The sequence below is a fragment of the Sprattus sprattus genome (genome assembly GCF_963457725.1).
Source record: "Sprattus sprattus genome assembly, chromosome: 15".
NCBI classification, from domain to species: Eukaryota; Metazoa; Chordata; class Actinopteri; order Clupeiformes; family Clupeidae; genus Sprattus; species Sprattus sprattus.
Genome location: NC_137913.1, coordinates 18,580,884 through 18,599,828, shown reverse-complemented (window position 1 = coordinate 18,599,828; position 18,945 = coordinate 18,580,884). Strand labels below are relative to the sequence as shown.

The window sequence follows — 18,945 nt, the reverse complement described above, 5'->3', positions numbered from 1 at the left end:
ACAGCTGGGGCAGGCATGGGCCCAAATTAATGCCACTAATCCAATCTCACTGCAAATCAAATCTGGACCCCCTCTCCCTTACTTCCTCTCCACATCCTCTTCATACATAGAGAGTGAGCTACAGACAGGGAGGGAGTGAGGCAGAGGAAGAGAGAGAGAGAGGAGAGGGTTGAAAAACAGAAAGGATGAAGAGAGGTGAAGAGGAAGGGTGAAAGGGGAAGGACACAGATATGTCCTTGTCTCCTGCTTCACTGCCGGTAACCCCAGTGGAGTGGCTGAAACACTGAGGTTTTTTCTGGGAAGGAGAGGCCCAGACGTCTTTGTCTGGTCGCAGACCAGCAGTGAAGCAGAGACGCACATCTCCTCGAAAGCTCCCTGTCAGCTGTTCTCGAAGAAAAAGGCCCTAGCAACAAAGAGGCCAGTGAAATGACAGAGTGGAAAAAGAGAGAAAGAAGACAGAGACTACACAAAGGCCAGAGTTGACCGACACACAAGCACACTTCCTGCGCTATTGAGGGGCAAAAATGGTCTCTTTTCCTTTCTGCATCAGCATGAATGTGAAGTCAAGCTTGCAAAAAAAAAAGAAAACACACAATCCACAAGTTTTTTTCAAAAACAGAAGCGAGAAAAACACCAGGGGCAAGACATTTGACGCCTTTTGACAGGAGTCACTCGAGGTGGACAAATGGGTTCATCTCCCACAGTGGCACTGTCAGCTTTGCTAACATGGCCTGGGAGGAATGACTGCTTCCTTATAAGGCAATGTTCACACCGAGAGAAATAACCATTATGTTCCAAGCCGTGATGGACAGTGGGTAATTCTGCCACCCCTCCCACTGCACTACCACAGCAGCGGACGACACCATTAATTAAAGCAGGCCCAGTGTGGCACGGGCTGGCATGCTGCTCTTTAATGACAACCAGACCCTGGATCCCGACGGGGCCTCCACCACCCTGGGCCTCAAACAGGGGTTTCCTCCAGGGAGGCCGCGCCCAGCTTCAGAGACACACTCCCAACGTTCCATGAAATTACTTCCAGCAGACACATGTCTGTAGGCACTGAGGCACCTGAGCACAGGGTGACCCCACCTGCCGCAATACCCCCTCGCTACCTCTCTCTTCCACCGTGCCAACACTGAAGTATGTGCATGGCCACATGTCTTTAAATAATTCAACTTTGACTCAACGGAGTCTCTCTGACTTCTCATGCCTTCAGCGGAATGACACAAATTTGTTGATTTTCCTGCCAAAACAAAGACGTAAAAGAGAGGATGGGTAATGTTGCATGCCATTAGCTGCTTAGTCGGTTCCCCTTCCGGCACCAAACAGTAATGACAAAATAAGTGGCTGAGTGCTTCTCATCGCTGTCTCATATTATTTTCGACGTCTCCGATTTTTTTCCCGACACTAAGCACTTGACAGGCAGACTTTTTAATCTACATGCTGAACAGATTTCTAAGACAGAGCCTAACTGAGGACTGTATCTGACATAGCGAATATTCTCCACTCTAGGATGGATGGGAAAAAAGTACATAAGTAATCCTAGAGTTTGCGTTGTTTGTCCTCTGGCTAGCAGAGAGAGCCGGAGAACATGTTATCCCATGAAAAAAGGGAACAGAAGAGTCGATGTGGGGGCAAAAACAACCATAGTTTTGGAGAGATCAGATAGGCCTGCTGACGCAAAAACTTAAACCTCTGGAATGCACAGGCATGCTCTCCTCAGCTTCGGAAAGATGACCAACTCAGGACCGTAATCCAAGAGCAGCAGGGAAATGATTGCGCTCAAATCCGCAGTCCATCACTCCTACTGGATAAAAAACCAGAGCTGTTTCATCAGCTGGGAATTAGCTCCTGACCTTACACTTGATTCATGTTTTCACACTGCTGCCATTTCCATTATCATGAAGCTGGGGGGGAGGCCAAAGTCCTGAAAAATACGAGACGTGGGAGACATATCTACCTTCCAAGAAGGATCACAGCCAAATAAACCATAAATCCTCCGCCATTCACCTTTCAACATTTTTCAGTTTGCTGGAAAACATTCTCATTTGGCTGAGAAGATAAATACTCACTGGCAGAGAATGACACCGCTTCAGAGCAATATTGCCTGGAAAACCACCCACACTGGAACAATAAAAAGTTGATGAAACCCCTCCAGTGTCTTGCCCGATGCACAAAGAATATGGCAAACCATGTCAAAACTCAATCAGCATCAAGCAAGCGCATCAAATCACCAACCATGGCAGCTACACCCCTTGACACAAAGTGTTGGATGCGATCGAGCCGTTACAGTGTCCTGAACACAATGCCAGACAGGAATGGAAATGCTGTAAGGGGGGACAAGGCGCAGTGACTGGAAGAAAGCCTTGAGCCATCGTCACTCGCAACGTGTGCCATTCGAGAGCTTCCCAGCACAGTAGCGCAGGCCACTAAAGCAGCTTGACTCTTTGCAGATGCACCACATCATCAGTGGCAACAGAGCCCGGTGGCAGTCGGCCATTTTCCTCTGGCTTCAGAACCAACTAGAAACATTTCTGAGCTTTCTACTTTTTCTTTCTCATTCGTCTCTTTTTTTCTCTCGCCTCTAACTATCTCCCTCTCTCCCTCTTTCCCTCTCTCTCCGTGAGCAGGCCAAAAGTACAGCACTGTCAGAGCGCAGAGCTGAATTCACATGGGACCCTGGCTTCTATTTTCTGCCCCGAAAACAAGACCCCTGAAAATTCCTTCCATGTTGTGGAGATTAGGGAGCACTTGGGCAGAATACCGGGTCCATATGGCTGCAAGGTGCTTGCCTCCTGCCAATTAGCGAGGGTTTAGCGCTGTGCCAGGATTTTTTTAGTACCCGTATCACAGAATAAAAATAACACGGGAAACAAAGATGGAGCACCTGAGAGGAGGAAACCTTCCCTGAGGTCAAAGCAAGGACCGTGAAGCCGAGCACAGCCAAAACAGGAGCCCACTGAGACACAGAAGGCATACATGTTAGATTTCCCTGCTCCCCGCCAGTACATGCAACCATGTCATGCTAGAAGAAAAAGACATCAAGCATATGATATGTGTTGCTTGGCTAATTACTACTACTACTAATTTAACACTGCATTCTTGAGCGCAATCACAAGGTAGGCCTACATAAATCTCAGTTCAGACTCAAGAAAACATGGAAACATCTTTTCTTTTGGCTGCTCACACAAATGCATGAACAACTATATAGCTATTCAGTACTGTGCAGCAATAAAAATGCTAAATGGTTTATCCTTCCTTCATTTTCCCACAACAAATTTCCTGTGAAAGGGAGCCACCGTGAAGCAATACATACTAAGACAGCTACTTGGGTGAATACAGGCCTGAGGTCAAACACTGAGAGTAATGCAGATTTATGGCCCCCATTGTAAGAAACAAGCCTGGCTATTACTAGGGAGGTCTGCCTCTGCATCACTATTTTAATGAAATTCCGGGGAAACAATTATCCCTCCTCTTGCTAATCAGCACCCCAAACCAGTATTATGTTGTTGCAAACTTAGGCCTTGTAACTCTTTTGAATCACGGCCTGTCACAATGAATGAACTGCTCCGTTTCAGACAAAACCAGACAGGCAACACAAATGCACAGAAAAAGACGACGGGACGCGGGAAGCTTTCAGGCACATCCACTGGGTTTGATCTTCAAGGCGTTGAGCGGCTTGAAAGAGATCATCTCTTTTCAACGTACCCCTTCGTGCCGGTGTGATGTGCGCGTAGATACTGCACAGATTTGCATCATCTGGGCCGGTCCTCGTCGCGGCACTGCAGGCTGCGCTTCTCCTCTTGTTTCTGACGTTGTTGTTGTTGATGATTTGACAGGGAGTCCCGAGTAACTAGAGTTCAGCACGTACGCTGCACTTTTGACTGAATAAAGGAGGGAGAGGCTGCATTACCACCCCCACTTTGTCTGGCACCAAGGGGATAATTTCCTTTGGACACTTGAATCGATGCGGCTGACAGCTTCATACTTCAAAGCTGACGTCTTAAACAAACTGCACCAAAAAGTTAATCGCTAAATAGCGACGAAGAACCGCCAGAAAGAATAGTCCAAACAAAAAGGGAACTGAGGGCATCTTCGATTTCAATGCTGTTCCAATTTCATCTAATGACTAAAACACAACACAGACTGAACAACAATCACATAGAAAAACGATCCCAATGCTGTCATTTGTCGCCAGCAAAGAGGAACAATTGGTGTCACTACCGGAGACAAGAGTTCATGAAACAGGCAGGTCGATTGAAACAGCTCTAAATGTTTGGAAACATGTCATTATCTCCAATGTGTCTGACTCAAATGAGAATGTTGTGATTTCTAGAACGCATGCTATGCATCATTGAAAAGAAATGCTCCAGACTTCTCCATTACTTGCCCTCACATAACAGCCTCGAGCATGTCCTGCAAGTGGAATAGGCATTTTCCAAAATACTTAACGTACAACAGGGTGACCTTTTCTCAAGCAGCCCACTCCTTCCACTCCATCTCTGGGCAAACTTGCTAATGTGAAGTGCTTTGTTTTGTCAAGGAAACAGAGCCCAATGCTAACCAGAGAATAATGAGTGACTCACAGCCGCTCTCTTCAGCTCTCCCATTCTGCACCACCCCTCCCTGAACCTCAGCTGGCTCCTCACTGCCCCTCCATCTGGTTATCAAACCATTACTTTTCAAATGAAGGAAAGGGATTCCCAAGAGAGAGGGAGTGAGAGAGAAAGAGATAGAGGACAAAAATACTGATTATTAAAAGAGAGATGAAAACAAACCAAGGTTCAAGAGACACTCTCTGTTCCTGCCCTTAGAGTCTGCACTGAAGCTTCTAAACGGTGAATTGAATAAAAATAAGGCAGGGACAGTGAGACTGAATAAGGCAGGGACAATGAGACTGAATAAGGCAGGGACAATGAGACTGAATAAGGCAGGGACAATGAGATTTACATCTACGGCAGTGCCGTGGCAGGAGGACAGACGTGACGTCTCGCCTCATGAAGGCCCCAGTCCATAGAGGACCTCACGTCTCCCTCACTGTGTTCTCCCACTGCTTGGGAGAGTGGAAGCTGACCCAGTTCAGCTCCTCAGCTCTTGGCTGCAGCAAACACTACTTAATGTATATGGGCACATACACTCAAACACATAAACACTCTCTCACTCTCATTATCACTCAAACACACACACACAGGCTTTATAGGCATATCCTCCTGTGAATCCCACATGTGCTTGTGACACGTGTGCAGACATGTTAACACACACACAGACACACACACACACACACACACACAGAACAATCAGCCTCGATTAAACAGGTTCATCCTCATGGTCTTATATCATGGGGAGAGCATTGATGCAGTTGCACAGAGAGGCACGTACATATCGATCTGCAGTATGAATCATGGGAGCTTCCATACCTAGAGGGGTGAAGTCAGCCAACAAAAAGTCCACATGCACCCCCTGTTAATGTTGACACAGGGTTACCGAAGATGCCCTCCTAGATAATCCAACGTATTACACACACACACACACACACAGAATCAGAGCACCACCAAAGGTTTGCCACACCAGTTGCCCAAGAACACTGAAGGTGCTCTGTGCCTGGCAGAGACAGATATAATGAGCTTTTCTGCTCAGTGGAGAAAAACAGAGGCTACATTGGCTCTGGACTGAGTGCAAAGGAATTTTTTGTAAGTAAGGGAGCTTGGAGCTATGGGGCTCACGGATGCCTGATTGCAGACTTCTGCCACTCTGTCTGCAGCCGTCTCTGGCCTGAGGATGTTGAGCCGCGTGAATCTCTCCAGGGCACAGCTGAAAGCTCTGGCGAAGCACTCACTGATTCTTGAGGCAAATTACAGCCAAGACTATGGCGAGCCACTTCTGAGCTGTAAATGAGAGTCTCTCTATCTATGTCAACTGCACCTTCGCCTGTCTCCGTGCAGAAAATACCACTCTGCTGTAAACAAAAGAGAGAAATCAGTCTACCACACCCCCCAAAAAATATATGAGTGGAAGGGTTGAACTGTCCCGAGTCCTCATCTCTCTCTCCTTTGTCATTCTCTGTGTCCTTCTCTCTTTGGTCTCTATCTCTCTTCGTTTCCATGTATTTATTTTTGAGACATCAACTCCTCAACTAACAGACTGATGCGCCCCCAAAGAGGTGCAGCCCTCAGGAGTGCTGCCGCTGCCGGTATACATTATTCATTATTATTAAGTTTATTGAAATTCAATTCCTGCCGATACCTCTTCTATCTTACCCCTCTCTCCTTGCTAATCAAAGAGATGAGATAGCTTTCATGCGGGGCGAGCCAAGTGTCTGTCTGAGAGGGCTGCGGAGGTCATTACTGGAAGGTGTACACAGTGCTCACTTAGATGGTGCCCCAAAGGAGCATTAATATTCATTTTCTGCCATCAAACACACGTTATTCAGCATTTTAATAGCTTGATCGAGCGCTTGATGGATTGAGGAAAAAATAAATAAATCACAAATCTTCACAAAAAAAAAAGGAAGCAAAGAAAGAATGCCAGGGGAGGCACAGCATTTCAGAATTTCATAATAGAACCAAAACATGTGCAGGGCAGCAATGCCTCCACTGAGAGCCAGAGCAAATACCATAGAGTGACCCTTCCAAAGCCCTTCCCTTTCAAGGCCAGTGTGTCAATAAATGCCTCAATACAAAAATGCTACATTCAATCATTTCTAAACCTTTAACATTACAGCTACTGTCAACAAGTCACGAACAAAAATCATCTCTGTATAGAATCCTCAAGGTAAAGGACCGCTGTTGGGTAATTACCTTGAAGACCCGAACACAAAAAGAACCCTTAAAGCACTGGCCATCTTTTCCTTTGAGAACCAGGAGGCTAATCTGCAGACTTACGGCGTGCTGAGAGGGGGAGAGGACCTGGCCTGGTTGGGTGAAGCAAAGATGCGGTTGAGGCTGCCCAGGTCTCTCGTGACTGCCTAGCCTGGGCTAACTAATGCTAATGCAGCACACAAGAGCCCATTCATAGCCTTCCTCCTGTAGCAGCCAGACAAGGGGGATGGCCTCAATTAGCTTAAAATGACCTTTGAAAGCTTTAGGCGTGCACGTGTGTGTGTCTGTATCTGTGTGTGTGTGTGTGTGTGTGTGTGTGTGTGTGTGTGTATGCGTGTGCATGTGTATGTGTGTGGGTGTGTATGTGTGTCTGTGTGCAAGTGTGTAGACATTTAGATGGTGTGTGAGTGCATGAGCGTGTGTGTATTAAAGGGCTCGTGGGTGGAGGTCGACGGCAGTTCACAGGGAAGAAAAGGTGAAGTCAAGGTGGCGAATCCGGGGTCGGGACAATGGCTGATTGAAAGCCGTGTATTTACCTTATCTGAGACTCCTAAGTATAGAATGTGAGAGTCCTGTGATCCCTTAAGACTTACTGTAGACCCCTCAAGTCGAGGATGCCGGACCTGGTGAAAACACTCACTCCTTCAGGCCTACGCACAGCACAGCAGATTGCAGAGGGAGGGGCTGCAGTGAAAATCTGTCTTAATGGATTAGGCTTTTCTTAACTATTCCGTGAGGTCTGAATAAACAAACCCTGTTTGTTTGGCTTTGGCTATATTTTGCTCGCATGCCCCCCTCAGTTTGTCGTTTCTGCCACATTGTGCAAGCATTGGCATTTTCAGAGGAAAAATAGAGCTGGAAAAATATCACAATCCGCCTGCCGAAAGCATGAGTGTGTCAAATGCTCTCTTAATCCGGTCTAACCCAACATCAGCCACCCAACCACCCCCACACACACACACTCTCTCCATCTTTTCTTTTAACCCTCGTCCAAGAACAAGGGGGGATCAGTGGTGGTGACTGGCAGTGATGACTGTCCAGTCGAAACACAAAGCCCGATTTCCCTCTCCCTATCTCTCTCTCCCACATTCCACGAGCTGTGTACTTTTAACGGCTACGAGTCATCGTTCAGAGCGTAGACAACGCTCAAATGTCTTGCGGCCTGAAAATATCGGTGCCAGCTGCTGCCTCCATCCAATTAAAATGGCATGAGTCACTGTTCATTTCTTTTCAGACGGGCATCCTAGGCATAGCGAGGTGGCACAAGAACTCCAGCCCACTCTCGCTCTCTCACTTTGTCTGCCTGGCACCTGTCCCTTGGCCAAGGCCTCAACAGACCTTTGAGACAAACATCGGCGTGGCAACCACTCTCAGCTTCACAGTCAATTAGAGACACCAAACAAATTAACACGCGAAGCGGGATGGAGCCTGCATTTTTTTCACTGAGTGACAACAGCCATTTCAGGGTGCGCTGCCAGCCGAGGTTCATTAGACAACTCAATAGAGCCTTAAGGAATGTCGCGGAGAGGCACATCTCTACCATTGTTCGGCGGAGGAGGAGGATGAGATGAGAAACAATGCCGTGTGATCTCTGCGTAACAACATATGACAGCTGCCTGAAAGCTGGACCGCTCCATTGTTGGAACCTCGGGAGCCTATTGTCTCCACTTGAAGTGGATCACCTTCAGGGGCGAAAACAAGAAAGAGAAGAGCAAAAAATATGTAGGTGTTTTTTCAGGTCATTTGGCAAAAAACCTCAAACCCACTTTAGTGCCTCGTTAACACGTGCCGAGGAGGAAACAGGCAGAGGGCCGGGGCTGAGGCTTAAGGCAGGACAGGACAGGACCGTGCCAGACAGAGGTGAGGGTTCGGGAAGTGGGTTGAGGGAACGGGCTGTTGGCCTGCTGTCTACTCCCATTACACAAGCTCTGGACTCTCTCGAAAAATGCTGGACCTTAGCCATGGGTAATGAGTGCGCTGGTCAGACATCAACACAGGCATGTCCGAAAGCACTCGTCTGGGAGTCGTGCCATAAACCAAACTCAGCCGCTGCTCCAGGCTCAACAGGAAACCAGCGTGGTGTTTTTACAGTTGTCGAGTTTTTTCAGGAGTGTAAATGTTTATATACTAGCAGTTGTTGTGTTTTTGGGCTGCTTTTAATCAACAGGTATTGAGATTATATTTTTGACTGATATCCCTTATGATGGCTGGGAACCGATTGATGAAGAGCAAATAATGAGACACATTTCACTGACAACAATGAAGATGTGAAAAGAAAAAGAAGGCGTCACGCAAGAAAACACGATAGCAATCACCATTTATCCTTTTAACTGGGCAATGAACTATGCTACAGTTAACCGCCAGTCAGGGTCAGCACAGATACACAAAGCTTTTCCTCAAAATACACTAAATTGTTCTCCCTATGCGCCAGTTTTCTTTTCTAATTTGAGGAGTGAGGTCTGGACGTGAAGCAACTGAACTGCACTCAAACCACATAAATTCACCCGGCTCAAGCGCCAGAAATGACAGGAATAAGAAAACATCCAAGATATCCGGTGCGTGTAGCTGCTCCTCTCTGCTAATCCAGCCAGACATGCACGGTCCCTGCGACCACGCCAAGGGGACGTCAGTCAGAGTCATTAATCCCGGCAGACCATCTTAGACAGATGGCAAAATGGAGGGGGATGATGGAGGATCGATTCCCGTTACGCCCCCCTCAACATCGGGTGAAGTCACAAAATCCCATCTTGGCAAGATGTAGATTGAGCAGGCCAGAGTGGAGTATATGCCATTCGTAACTTTCTCCGGGGACAAAGCTGGTTATGTCTGCAGCAACATGGCTGGTGATAATAAGAAATAGAGAAGACTGGTGGAGGTGGGGGGGTGGGGAGGGAGAGATGAGTAAGCAGGCGGCTCTCTCTGTGCTTATGGATTAGAGGGAGCCCCGTTTTTGGGGGCCGGAGCACGTCTCCCTCTTAACCCATTCTTACCCCCCCTGGGCCTCTCAATGTCCCCAGCTGCAACTACGAGGGGGGCTGCGGCTAAGGGCAATTGAAGAGGAGGGAGGAGGGGATGATTTCTATGGACCCCTATACATAACTCTCAAAGGAGCACCCCACCCCCCCCCCCCCCCATCCCACCCCCTCCCAACACTACCACCACCACCAATTTCTGCGTCTGAAAGCCCAGAGCTACGCAGAGAGCAAGAGGAAATGCAGAGCAGAGAGGAGAGAGAGGGGGGAGGGAAAGGAGGAGGGGGGGTTAGAATGAACTTCCACTTAAGACTCTCATTGATTGTTGTGGTCAGTGGCTGAATAAATGCCTTCCAGCGCATCAAAAAAAAAGGAAATAGCTCACCCGGAGACTAGAGTCTATCAGCTCCAGACAGCCCAGAGGGCCACTCACCTCTGTTTACTTTCCAGAGCACATCTTCAGTGTTGTTTACACCTTTCCCCGGCTTAGCCCAGGTTAGCGGAATACAGTAGGAGGGGGAATAAAAGGTACATCTATGTCAGCCATGTTCATGGCCGCCACATTCCCACATCTAATATGTCCTCATCCCCTCTTCCCCACCCCCCCTTGTGTGGCCTGCTGATTCGTGCCACCACACAGTGGAGAGAAAGGACTGCTTTTCCACTGCGAGGAGAGAATGAAAGCCAGTAAATACACACATACAAACGTACACACACACACACACACACAAACGTGCACATACAGACACACACACTCACAGGGAGGCAAAGCGAGCCGTCTGCCAAAACTCACCAGCCCACTCCCATTAATCATCAAGTTCAGGGTCGCAGGGGTCCCCAACCACTCCTGTTGCCATGGCGGGGCCTGAAATGTGTTACGCATGCACCTTTTCCACTCACCCGGCTGGCTCTAAGCCAATTATGACCATTACAATCTCTCTCTCTCTCTCACACATGCACAATCTTTTGCTCTCTCTCTCTCACACACACACACACACACACTCAATTTCTCTCTCTCTCTCTCTCAAACACACACTTCTTTTTTCCAAATGTGTTTTCCAAACACATACAAGCACACACACTTTCTCCCTTTCAATGCTTGATGCATTGTTTTTTTCCCACATAAGCTGTGAAATCAACACTCCATAACATTTTATATCTGAGCTATTCATGGCTATCCGCTACTTGCTGCACTCTTCTCCTAAATGATAGGTGGCGGTACCAAGAAAAAGATAATCTAAACTGCTGTAAGCGATGCAACAAAAAAGGGGTAAGGTGTCGACTAGAGCACAGTGATATATATATATACTGTATATATGACATGCCGTTAAACTGTATAACCGATATTCATTTCTGGATTCAACTAGACAAACTAGCTTGCCAGCTTTATTCAACAATTACATTAAACAAAAGTTCATACACTATCTGAAAGTTGTGTGCCAGAAAGCCGGGAAACACCTTATCACACAAGCATTTGTCTTCCGGGTTTTGAACGCATCAGGCAAGCCATGCGTGCCAGGTCACAAAAAAAGTGCACAAAACGCCAGCCAAGATGACATCACGTTAAGTGCGCACCGCAGTCCACAAGGACGGTAACGGCAAGCATAAACTCCCCGTTTATTAACTCCCTTCTCACCCAGACACACACACTCCCTCAGACATTCTTTTTAATAAACCTGCAGCGGAGAGCAGTACTAGTGGGGCCTGGTGGTGAGTACAAGAAGGGAGATGGGCCACTGAGCACTACCCAATAATCCAAATTTGTCACCTGTCATTCGGGGAGGACAAGCAGTGACCATTTCATCCACCCTCATCAGGCCCAGAGAGAGAGAGAGGCACGACTGCTAGGCAGACCTGGGACCAGCCTACCCCCTCTATCACTTGTGTGTTTACCAAAGGAATTGGTACCACACAATCAGGAAAGATCTACCCACTATGTTTTTTTTTTCTTCCCTAGGTCACTATCTGTCTGCCTCTCTTGTAGCTGAACATCTAGCAGCAGCAAAGTGTTTACGGGAAAGACAAGCCTCCGGAGAGAAAGAGAGAGAGAGAGAGAGAGAGAAAGAGACAAAACCCATTTCCACGGAAACGGGATCATGCAGCAGACACACGCTGAATAAATAGAAGTGATGTGGGGTGGGGGGTGTCACTGCCTGAGCTAACACCGTAAACACACTGGCGACGGGGAGACAACAACTAGACCTCACGACTCATCTCAAGAATTTTGAAACAGAAGGGAGACAAAGAGAGAGACACACAGACAGAGAGGCAGAGAGGAGAAGAGGGATTTTTAAAATCCTCTAGCCCTCATTAGCATTGCAATACAGGTGACATTCTTTGACCATTTAAAGTCTAGTGCCCAAAAAAATCTAAATCTTTGCATGCATGTGTTAAGATCAGCCTGCACTGGCAATAACCTGCCTGACTGAGTTTGACAGCTTGAGCTTGAGTGAGGGAGACGTTCAACAGCACTGGCTAATAAGATTCCAGACCATTAATGTTGCAAGTCTTCCAGGCTTGTTATTCCAAACAACAAGAAATGTGCAAGCATCTACCCCTAGTATTGCATAACTAAATGGACCTTTAGCCTTTCCGTATTTTTTCCCCCTTGAATTCCATCTGTGTTGGGAATAGTTTGGCAGGCAGCACAGTGTGAGATAGTCTTACTGAACATATAGCTCTTCTCCCAATTTTAGAAGCATGAGAACATGCAGACCTATATCAGTCACAATCATAAGCTAGCCAAATGGGTTACGCGCAAACGAGAGAGTAGAAAAGAGAAAGAGAGCAAGGGAGTGACAGAGGGAAGAGAGAGAGAGAGAGAGAGCGCGACGCAAGGACTGCATGACATGCCCACCACTCAAAGGGAACAGAGATACCTGAGGGCCACTGGTATGCCCTGGAGGAAGGGGGGCCCCACGGGCCAGGGGGGGATTGTGGTGGGAGGGTGGGTTGGTTACACAGCAGGCTGTGAGGAGGGTGTGGGGTTTGGGTCAGCTGTTCCTGTAATTCCAGCCCCCATTCCACAGGAGCCTGGCCCCCTCTCCTGCCCTGCCGAGGTGCCTGGGTTTACATCACCGACACCCTCGGGGTCAGAGGTGAGGTGATAAGGTTAGCGTGGGAGCAGAATGGGGCACATGTATGTGGGGCGGGGGGCTGAGGCAATAGCAGCAGCAGCTGTATGTGGGACATCTGGAAAGTGCCAACCGGGCCAGACTCCCAGCGCCCCATACAGCCACAACAACACCTCCATCAAAAGCCAGACGGGGCCAGTCTAGGGTGGACAACAGTCAGCCCCCAGGCTTCGAGAGGGAGGAGGTCCATCACCACCACCAGTGACAATGGTGGAGAGAGAGAGAGAGCTCTACGGGTCTGTGCTCTTTCAGGTCACTGGCGTTTCGAGTTCAGTTCACAGACACAATCTAACATCTCATGCTCTACATGTCTTCAAATATTGATCTCCAGCAAACACTCCCAGCCACACTACACCGAGGACGGAGGGCTGTTTGGGGGGGAGGGGGGTTTGGGGGTAGGAGGTTCAAAACAGGGTTGGTGGGGGAAAATGGCCCAAACACAGGAAGCAAAACAACCTACAAACACACCCCTGAGACGGCAGCCCAGTGATGGCTGAACTACTGCCAACGGTAGCCAGCAGAAGTGCATTTAAAAATCACATCAGCATTTTGACAGGCAACGAGAGCACAACACACACATACAGACATAAACACACACACACAAAAAAGGAGGACACAATACTCTTGGTCCAATATGAATGTAACTAGTCTCCTGACGCTATGCTATCTCATCTAGTGGAATGGGATGGTGCTTTTTAATCTTCTGCTTTAATCAGACTGTCAACTTCAACTACAATGGGGCCACTGCAGAAATAGCGAAGCCAGACTGGTACATTTTCACAGCAGGATATCTTCAGACTGCGAGTGTGATGACACGCCGCCTGTTTGGGGAGGCAACCATCAGTCAGGTGCAAAGTTAAAAATACGGTATGTTTAAATTTAACACGGGTCGCCCCCACTCCCTCAGAGTAATTGATGGGGTTGTACTCGCAATCTCCCATGGATTGAGAGTCCATTTCACGCAAGCTCTATCACCGCTGGGAGAAAGACGAGAGTCTGATACACAGCTCCCTCATATGTCTGCAGTTCCCCCCCCGAGTCCCGTGTCCGTGGCACGTGGGATCCAAATGTCCACGGCTGAGAAAAGCAGCTGATAGCCTGTCATGATTGTGTGAGAGGACGGAATGGGGGGAGACATTCCCAATGGGGGGAGCTGTACATCTCCAATCAAGTCTCTGAGTAAGAAAACCTATTGGCAAGCAATTAAACCGTGGCAAATGCAATGACAAAGATGACAACAGCAACAACAACAACCACCATCACAGTTACCACCATAACAACAAACAACCCCAACCAACAACCACTACAGCAACACACAAAACAACAGCTGAGCACAAGCTCAACAAGGAAGCACAAGCACCCTCATAAACAAGCCTGGCAGCATCACTCCGCCCTCCTCCGATTGACAGACAGAGCCAGGCGGAGCAGGTGCTCCCTCATGAAGGCATCTCCAGATGCAAACAGAAAGGTTGGCAAAAGGTTGAAGCAGTGGGAGTGAACCCCGAGGCATGCTGGGAATCTCTGCTATTGGAGGTGTGTTGGGGTTGAGGGGGTTAGGAGGACGCAGGGTGTGTGCCGCTAGGGTCATGAGCAGGGCCACTGCTCTCCATTTTTGGTCGTTACGATGTTGTTATGAAGCAACCCTTAGGGTGTCATGTGGAGGGCGCAAGCTATGGGAAACATGCAGCAGCAGTCGCACAGATGAGGAACAAAAAAGTGTTGGCCGTAGAGAAACTATTGCTACGGGAGCGGCTCCAGTTATCAGGTGTCTCCAGGGCCCAAGGCAGCCGTTAGCAGATTATTAGAATTGAGCGGCTAGCTGTCAGAATGACTCTCAGTGCCAAGGTATGTTCAAATGGCTTGAAGCCCTTGTGTGTAAATGGACTGGGCGAGATTAGCGTGCAAGTCCTGCTCAGTGGCAAGTTAATGCAAGGGATCACTGGGCCTCTCCACACACACACGTGTTTTTCTTTGGGGGCAAAGCTGTGAAACCTGGCGAGCGCGAAGACATTTTCACAGTTTGGCGTGACGTCGCAATCCAGAGCCCCTTCAAGGAGAATGACGACTAAAAGAGTAAAAGACAAAATAGCTCCGTGTTTGTGGTGACTACTGATCTTATAAGAATGCAGTTGTGAGGGGGGGGGGGGGGCTGAGCTGTAAACCCTAGACACTCAGGCCACCACACACATATCGAATCCGCGTGCAGTAACTTTCAACACCATCAGTTCTACCCCTGCCTCTGCCTCGCGCCCCTCTCCAAATCAGATATTTGGCTGCTCCAGCTTATCAGCAGCACTTTATATGCATGCCGTCTCTGCCTCGGAATGCTATTGACAGATGTGCCATCCATCACAGCATAGATAGATTGAGTTTAAAACAATCAATCCAAACTGTGTGCACTTCCTCTGGATATGTATGTTTGTATATGTGTGCGTATGTATGTATGTGCGTGCACGTGTGTGTGTGTGTGTGTGTGTGTGTGTGTGTGAGTGTGTGTGTGTGTGTGGGTGAGTGAAGGTACTTTAAAAATCTACCAAACGCTGTCAGCACAGAAGTTAAAGTTAATTCGCTAAGGCTCAGATCTCTGAGAAGCAGTGACATGCTCGTCTCGGTGGGATAAACACTGTTACAAGTGGAACCGCAAGCTGTCCCTGTCAGAGAAAAAACACTGTGTGTGAGTGTGTGTGTGTGTTTGTGTTTGTGTGTGTGTGTGTGTGTGTGTGTGTTAAGTGGCAGTGGTAGAACATGACCCTCCTAGACACTAAGCCTCCTTGTCGAGGTCGCAAACTGCTCACCGTACATCTGGCATTTAGCGCAAGGACAACAACAAACAAAAAGAGATGAAAGAGAGAGAAAGAGGGAACACAGCATAGACACCAGAGCATAGTCCAGAGAGATGAAACTAAGCCACAGCACTAACCTGTTTGACTTCGGCAGGCATTGCTGTAATCCCTTTTTGCCGGCCGTCCACACAAGAGAAAAAAAATAGAGCAATTTCCTTCCTTCTCTGAGAGAGAGAGAGAAAAAAAGTTCCCTTTATTTTCCTTTTACCCTTTCTCTTTCCTTATTTACTTCAGCTACTCCCTGTTGGTGTCCGGGCAGCTTCGGAAAACCTCTCTCACACAGCCATCCTCTCCCCACAGTGACTCGCACGCATATACACACTCTGCCTCGCACTCCCTCTCTCCCCTGTCTGTGTCTCTCTCTCTCTCTCTCGCTCTCTCTCACTCACTCACTCGCCCGCCCGCCCGCTTGCTCTCACACACACTCTCTCTCTCCCCTGTCTGCGTCTCTCTCTCTCTCCCTCTCCCTCTCTCACTTGCTCGCCCGCTTGCTCTCACACACACACACACACACACTCTCTCTCTCTCTCTCTCACACATGCTCTAAATCCTCTCAGAGAAGAGAAGAAGACCGCCTCCTCGCTGCTGCTACTGCTGCTGCTTGTCGGCTCGACAGAGATGCTGGAGCCTTATGAGGGGGGGAAGGAGAAAAAGAGAAGAAAAAAGAAAAAACTACCCTGGACAATCCAAAAAGGAGGGAGAGAAAGAGAGAGTGGAGTGAGAGAAAGAGAGGGAGCGAGTGAGAAAATAGAGGTCCCTATGTAATGTAAGGTACCCACTCACACCGGGGTGAAACACACACGCAGCTGACTCACTCAAGGGGGTGCAAAAAAAAAGTTTGCCTGGAAGGGAACAAAACCCTCGGGCTCGGGAAAGGGGGGCAAAGAGAGGAGGGGTGATTGTGTGTGTGTGTGTGTGTGTGTGTGTGTGTGTGTGTGTGTGGTTGTGTGGTTGTGTGGTTGTGTGTGTGTGTGTGTGTGTGTGTGTGTGTGTGTGTGTGCGTGCATGCGTGTGAATAGAAATCCATCCAGCCAGACGGCCGTTGCCCTGTGCTCTGTAGGTAGCAGCTTAGCACTCTTCTGTCTTTTTTATCTCCCTCTCCCTCAAACTAACCCCCCCCCCCCACACACACACACACACCCACACACACCCACACACAACATGTATGCAAACGAAGTGGCTGGTCAGGGGGAGGGCACTGACAGACAGACGCAGCTGGAGCACACAGAGCCTCTCAGGCCCCGCCCAGCCGACGTGCCAAAGGAGCACAGCCTCAGAGGAGCAGAGAGAGGGGAGGGGAGGGGAGAGAGCACCCCCCTCTTCTCCTCTCCTCTCCTCTCCTCTCGTCTCCCATCCCTTGCCATCCCTGCGAACTTCTTTTCACACTCATTTCACTCTTCCCCCTTCTCTCGCTCATATCCTTTTGTCCTGTTGTCCTCTCAGCCTGCTTTCAATGAGGAGAAGGAAGGGGGGAGTTACACAAAAAAGTGGGGAGAGGAGGAGAAAAAAAACTCAGACATTATGCAGCAACAGTGAGAAAAGAATTTTAATCTAATAATAAAAGGGAATGTATTTCCTAGCCTGCGAGGACATGGAAAAAGAGTCCATTGCATGGCCCCACACTTCTGTTAAATTCAAGAGAGCGACAGGCTCCTACGACTTCCCATTTCTCTAAGGAAGGCAGACAAAAATAACCCTTGAGGAGAAGGGCGAGTATTCTGAATAGAGTCGGTGGCGTAATCAACAACATCAAACACGTTTCCATAGTTTCTGAAGTGTTTGCCTTCTCTGCTCTCTCTCTCTGTTCCTGTAGTCAACAGCATCCCCATGGACCCCTAGCACTCTCCTCTCTGCTTCAAACAGTAGTCTGAAGCCCACACTCCAAAGTGGCCCCGTGTTGTATCTTCAGAAGCACACACATAAACACGTCAGGATATTTATTCTGATGTTATTCCACGCATTGATGTTTCATTTAAGTTGAACACCGTTTGCTGCGTTGCGAAGCCATATTTATAAAAACCAAAAAAAATCATGCATGATATATTGCTGGTAATCAGAACCACTTACTTTCTTGGCCGTCAAGACGTGGCTACGGAACAGATGGTAGAAAGGTTAATGTACCACAACATGCTGTGGTCTGACAGTCAGACACCTCAAATGAAGCTGGAATGTCATCTGCAAGACTCATGTTCCTCGCCCAAAGTGAAAAAGGCAAACAAGATAGGAGGAGGGGAAGATGCAGAGAAATCATTCAATGCCCTAAAAAAAAACGCACATGTGATGCTTTAACAAGATCTTCAGAGAGGTAGAAATGCCTTACAGTTGCACAGAGAACCAGTGTGGAAACTGGAATATAATTAGCTTTCATCATTAGGAATAGAGCTTTGTTGAAAAAGTGGCGATTCAGCAAAGTTGAAGAAGATAATTAGGTTCACAATTCATGCTGTACATTTCCTGCTTTCTGTTCAGGTTATACAAGCCTTGTATATATATATATATATATATGGGCCATTCTACCGAATTCGTGTAATATGCAGTCCCTCAACAATAAAAACTATTTACAAAACAATTAGGTATTTAGGCATAGATATTTAATTAGAAAATGTTATGGTCTATATAAACCCAATGCATTACATGAGATAGTGATAAGCTAAATATATACAAAATCATCATTTATAGGGTACTTTCTATTGGGAAGTAGCTGTCCCCAACCCTGACATCTAAATTTCAATGCCTTTAAATAACACTTTTCAATTTTTTTAGATTTTTTTCAATGATTTAATTTCAAAGATCTTTATGATTGGGTTGAAACAGAACTTGGAATATTTAGATTTATTGTGGGTTTAATTTTTAAATCAATTTTCTATACTCAAAAAATCATGTCCCTAGTTTTCATGTCACTACCGAAACACAAGAGTTTTAGTCCATTGGCTGAGCCTGTGTTTTAGCCACGACTCTGCATTTTTGACCATGCAGTGACACTGCATCTCTGACCCTCATGGTTGAATGGTAAGTAGCTAAATCCCATAGTTTTTATATAAATGTGTTCCAAAGTCTGAAAATCGACGTGTAACCTTAAGAATTGTCACTACCGAAACGCATGTTTTCTTCAATTAAGTAAACCTTTTGGGGTTTCATGGAAAATCTTATGTTTGTATGTGTGTTCACCTCTTCAAAG

The 18,945-nt window shown here is 47.6% G+C and overlaps 1 protein-coding gene across 11 annotated transcripts in view; it reads right to left on the bottom strand.

Annotated features, from left to right (window-relative positions):
• Window positions 1-18,945, bottom strand: part of arvcfb (ARVCF delta catenin family member b) — a 162,658-nt gene that overhangs the window by 77,473 nt on the left and 66,240 nt on the right. Inside the window, exon 1 of one of the 11 annotated variants that reach the window (XM_080852722.1) lies at window positions 15,845-16,079. The exons of the other annotated variants lie outside the window; for them this stretch is intronic. Within the exon in view, the coding sequence (XP_080708848.1) occupies window positions 15,845-15,865 (21 nt within the window). The 5' untranslated portion in view covers window positions 15,866-16,079. Of the gene's footprint in view, window positions 1-15,844; window positions 16,080-18,945 lie in introns of those variants that run through there. 11 annotated transcript variants of the gene reach the window in all.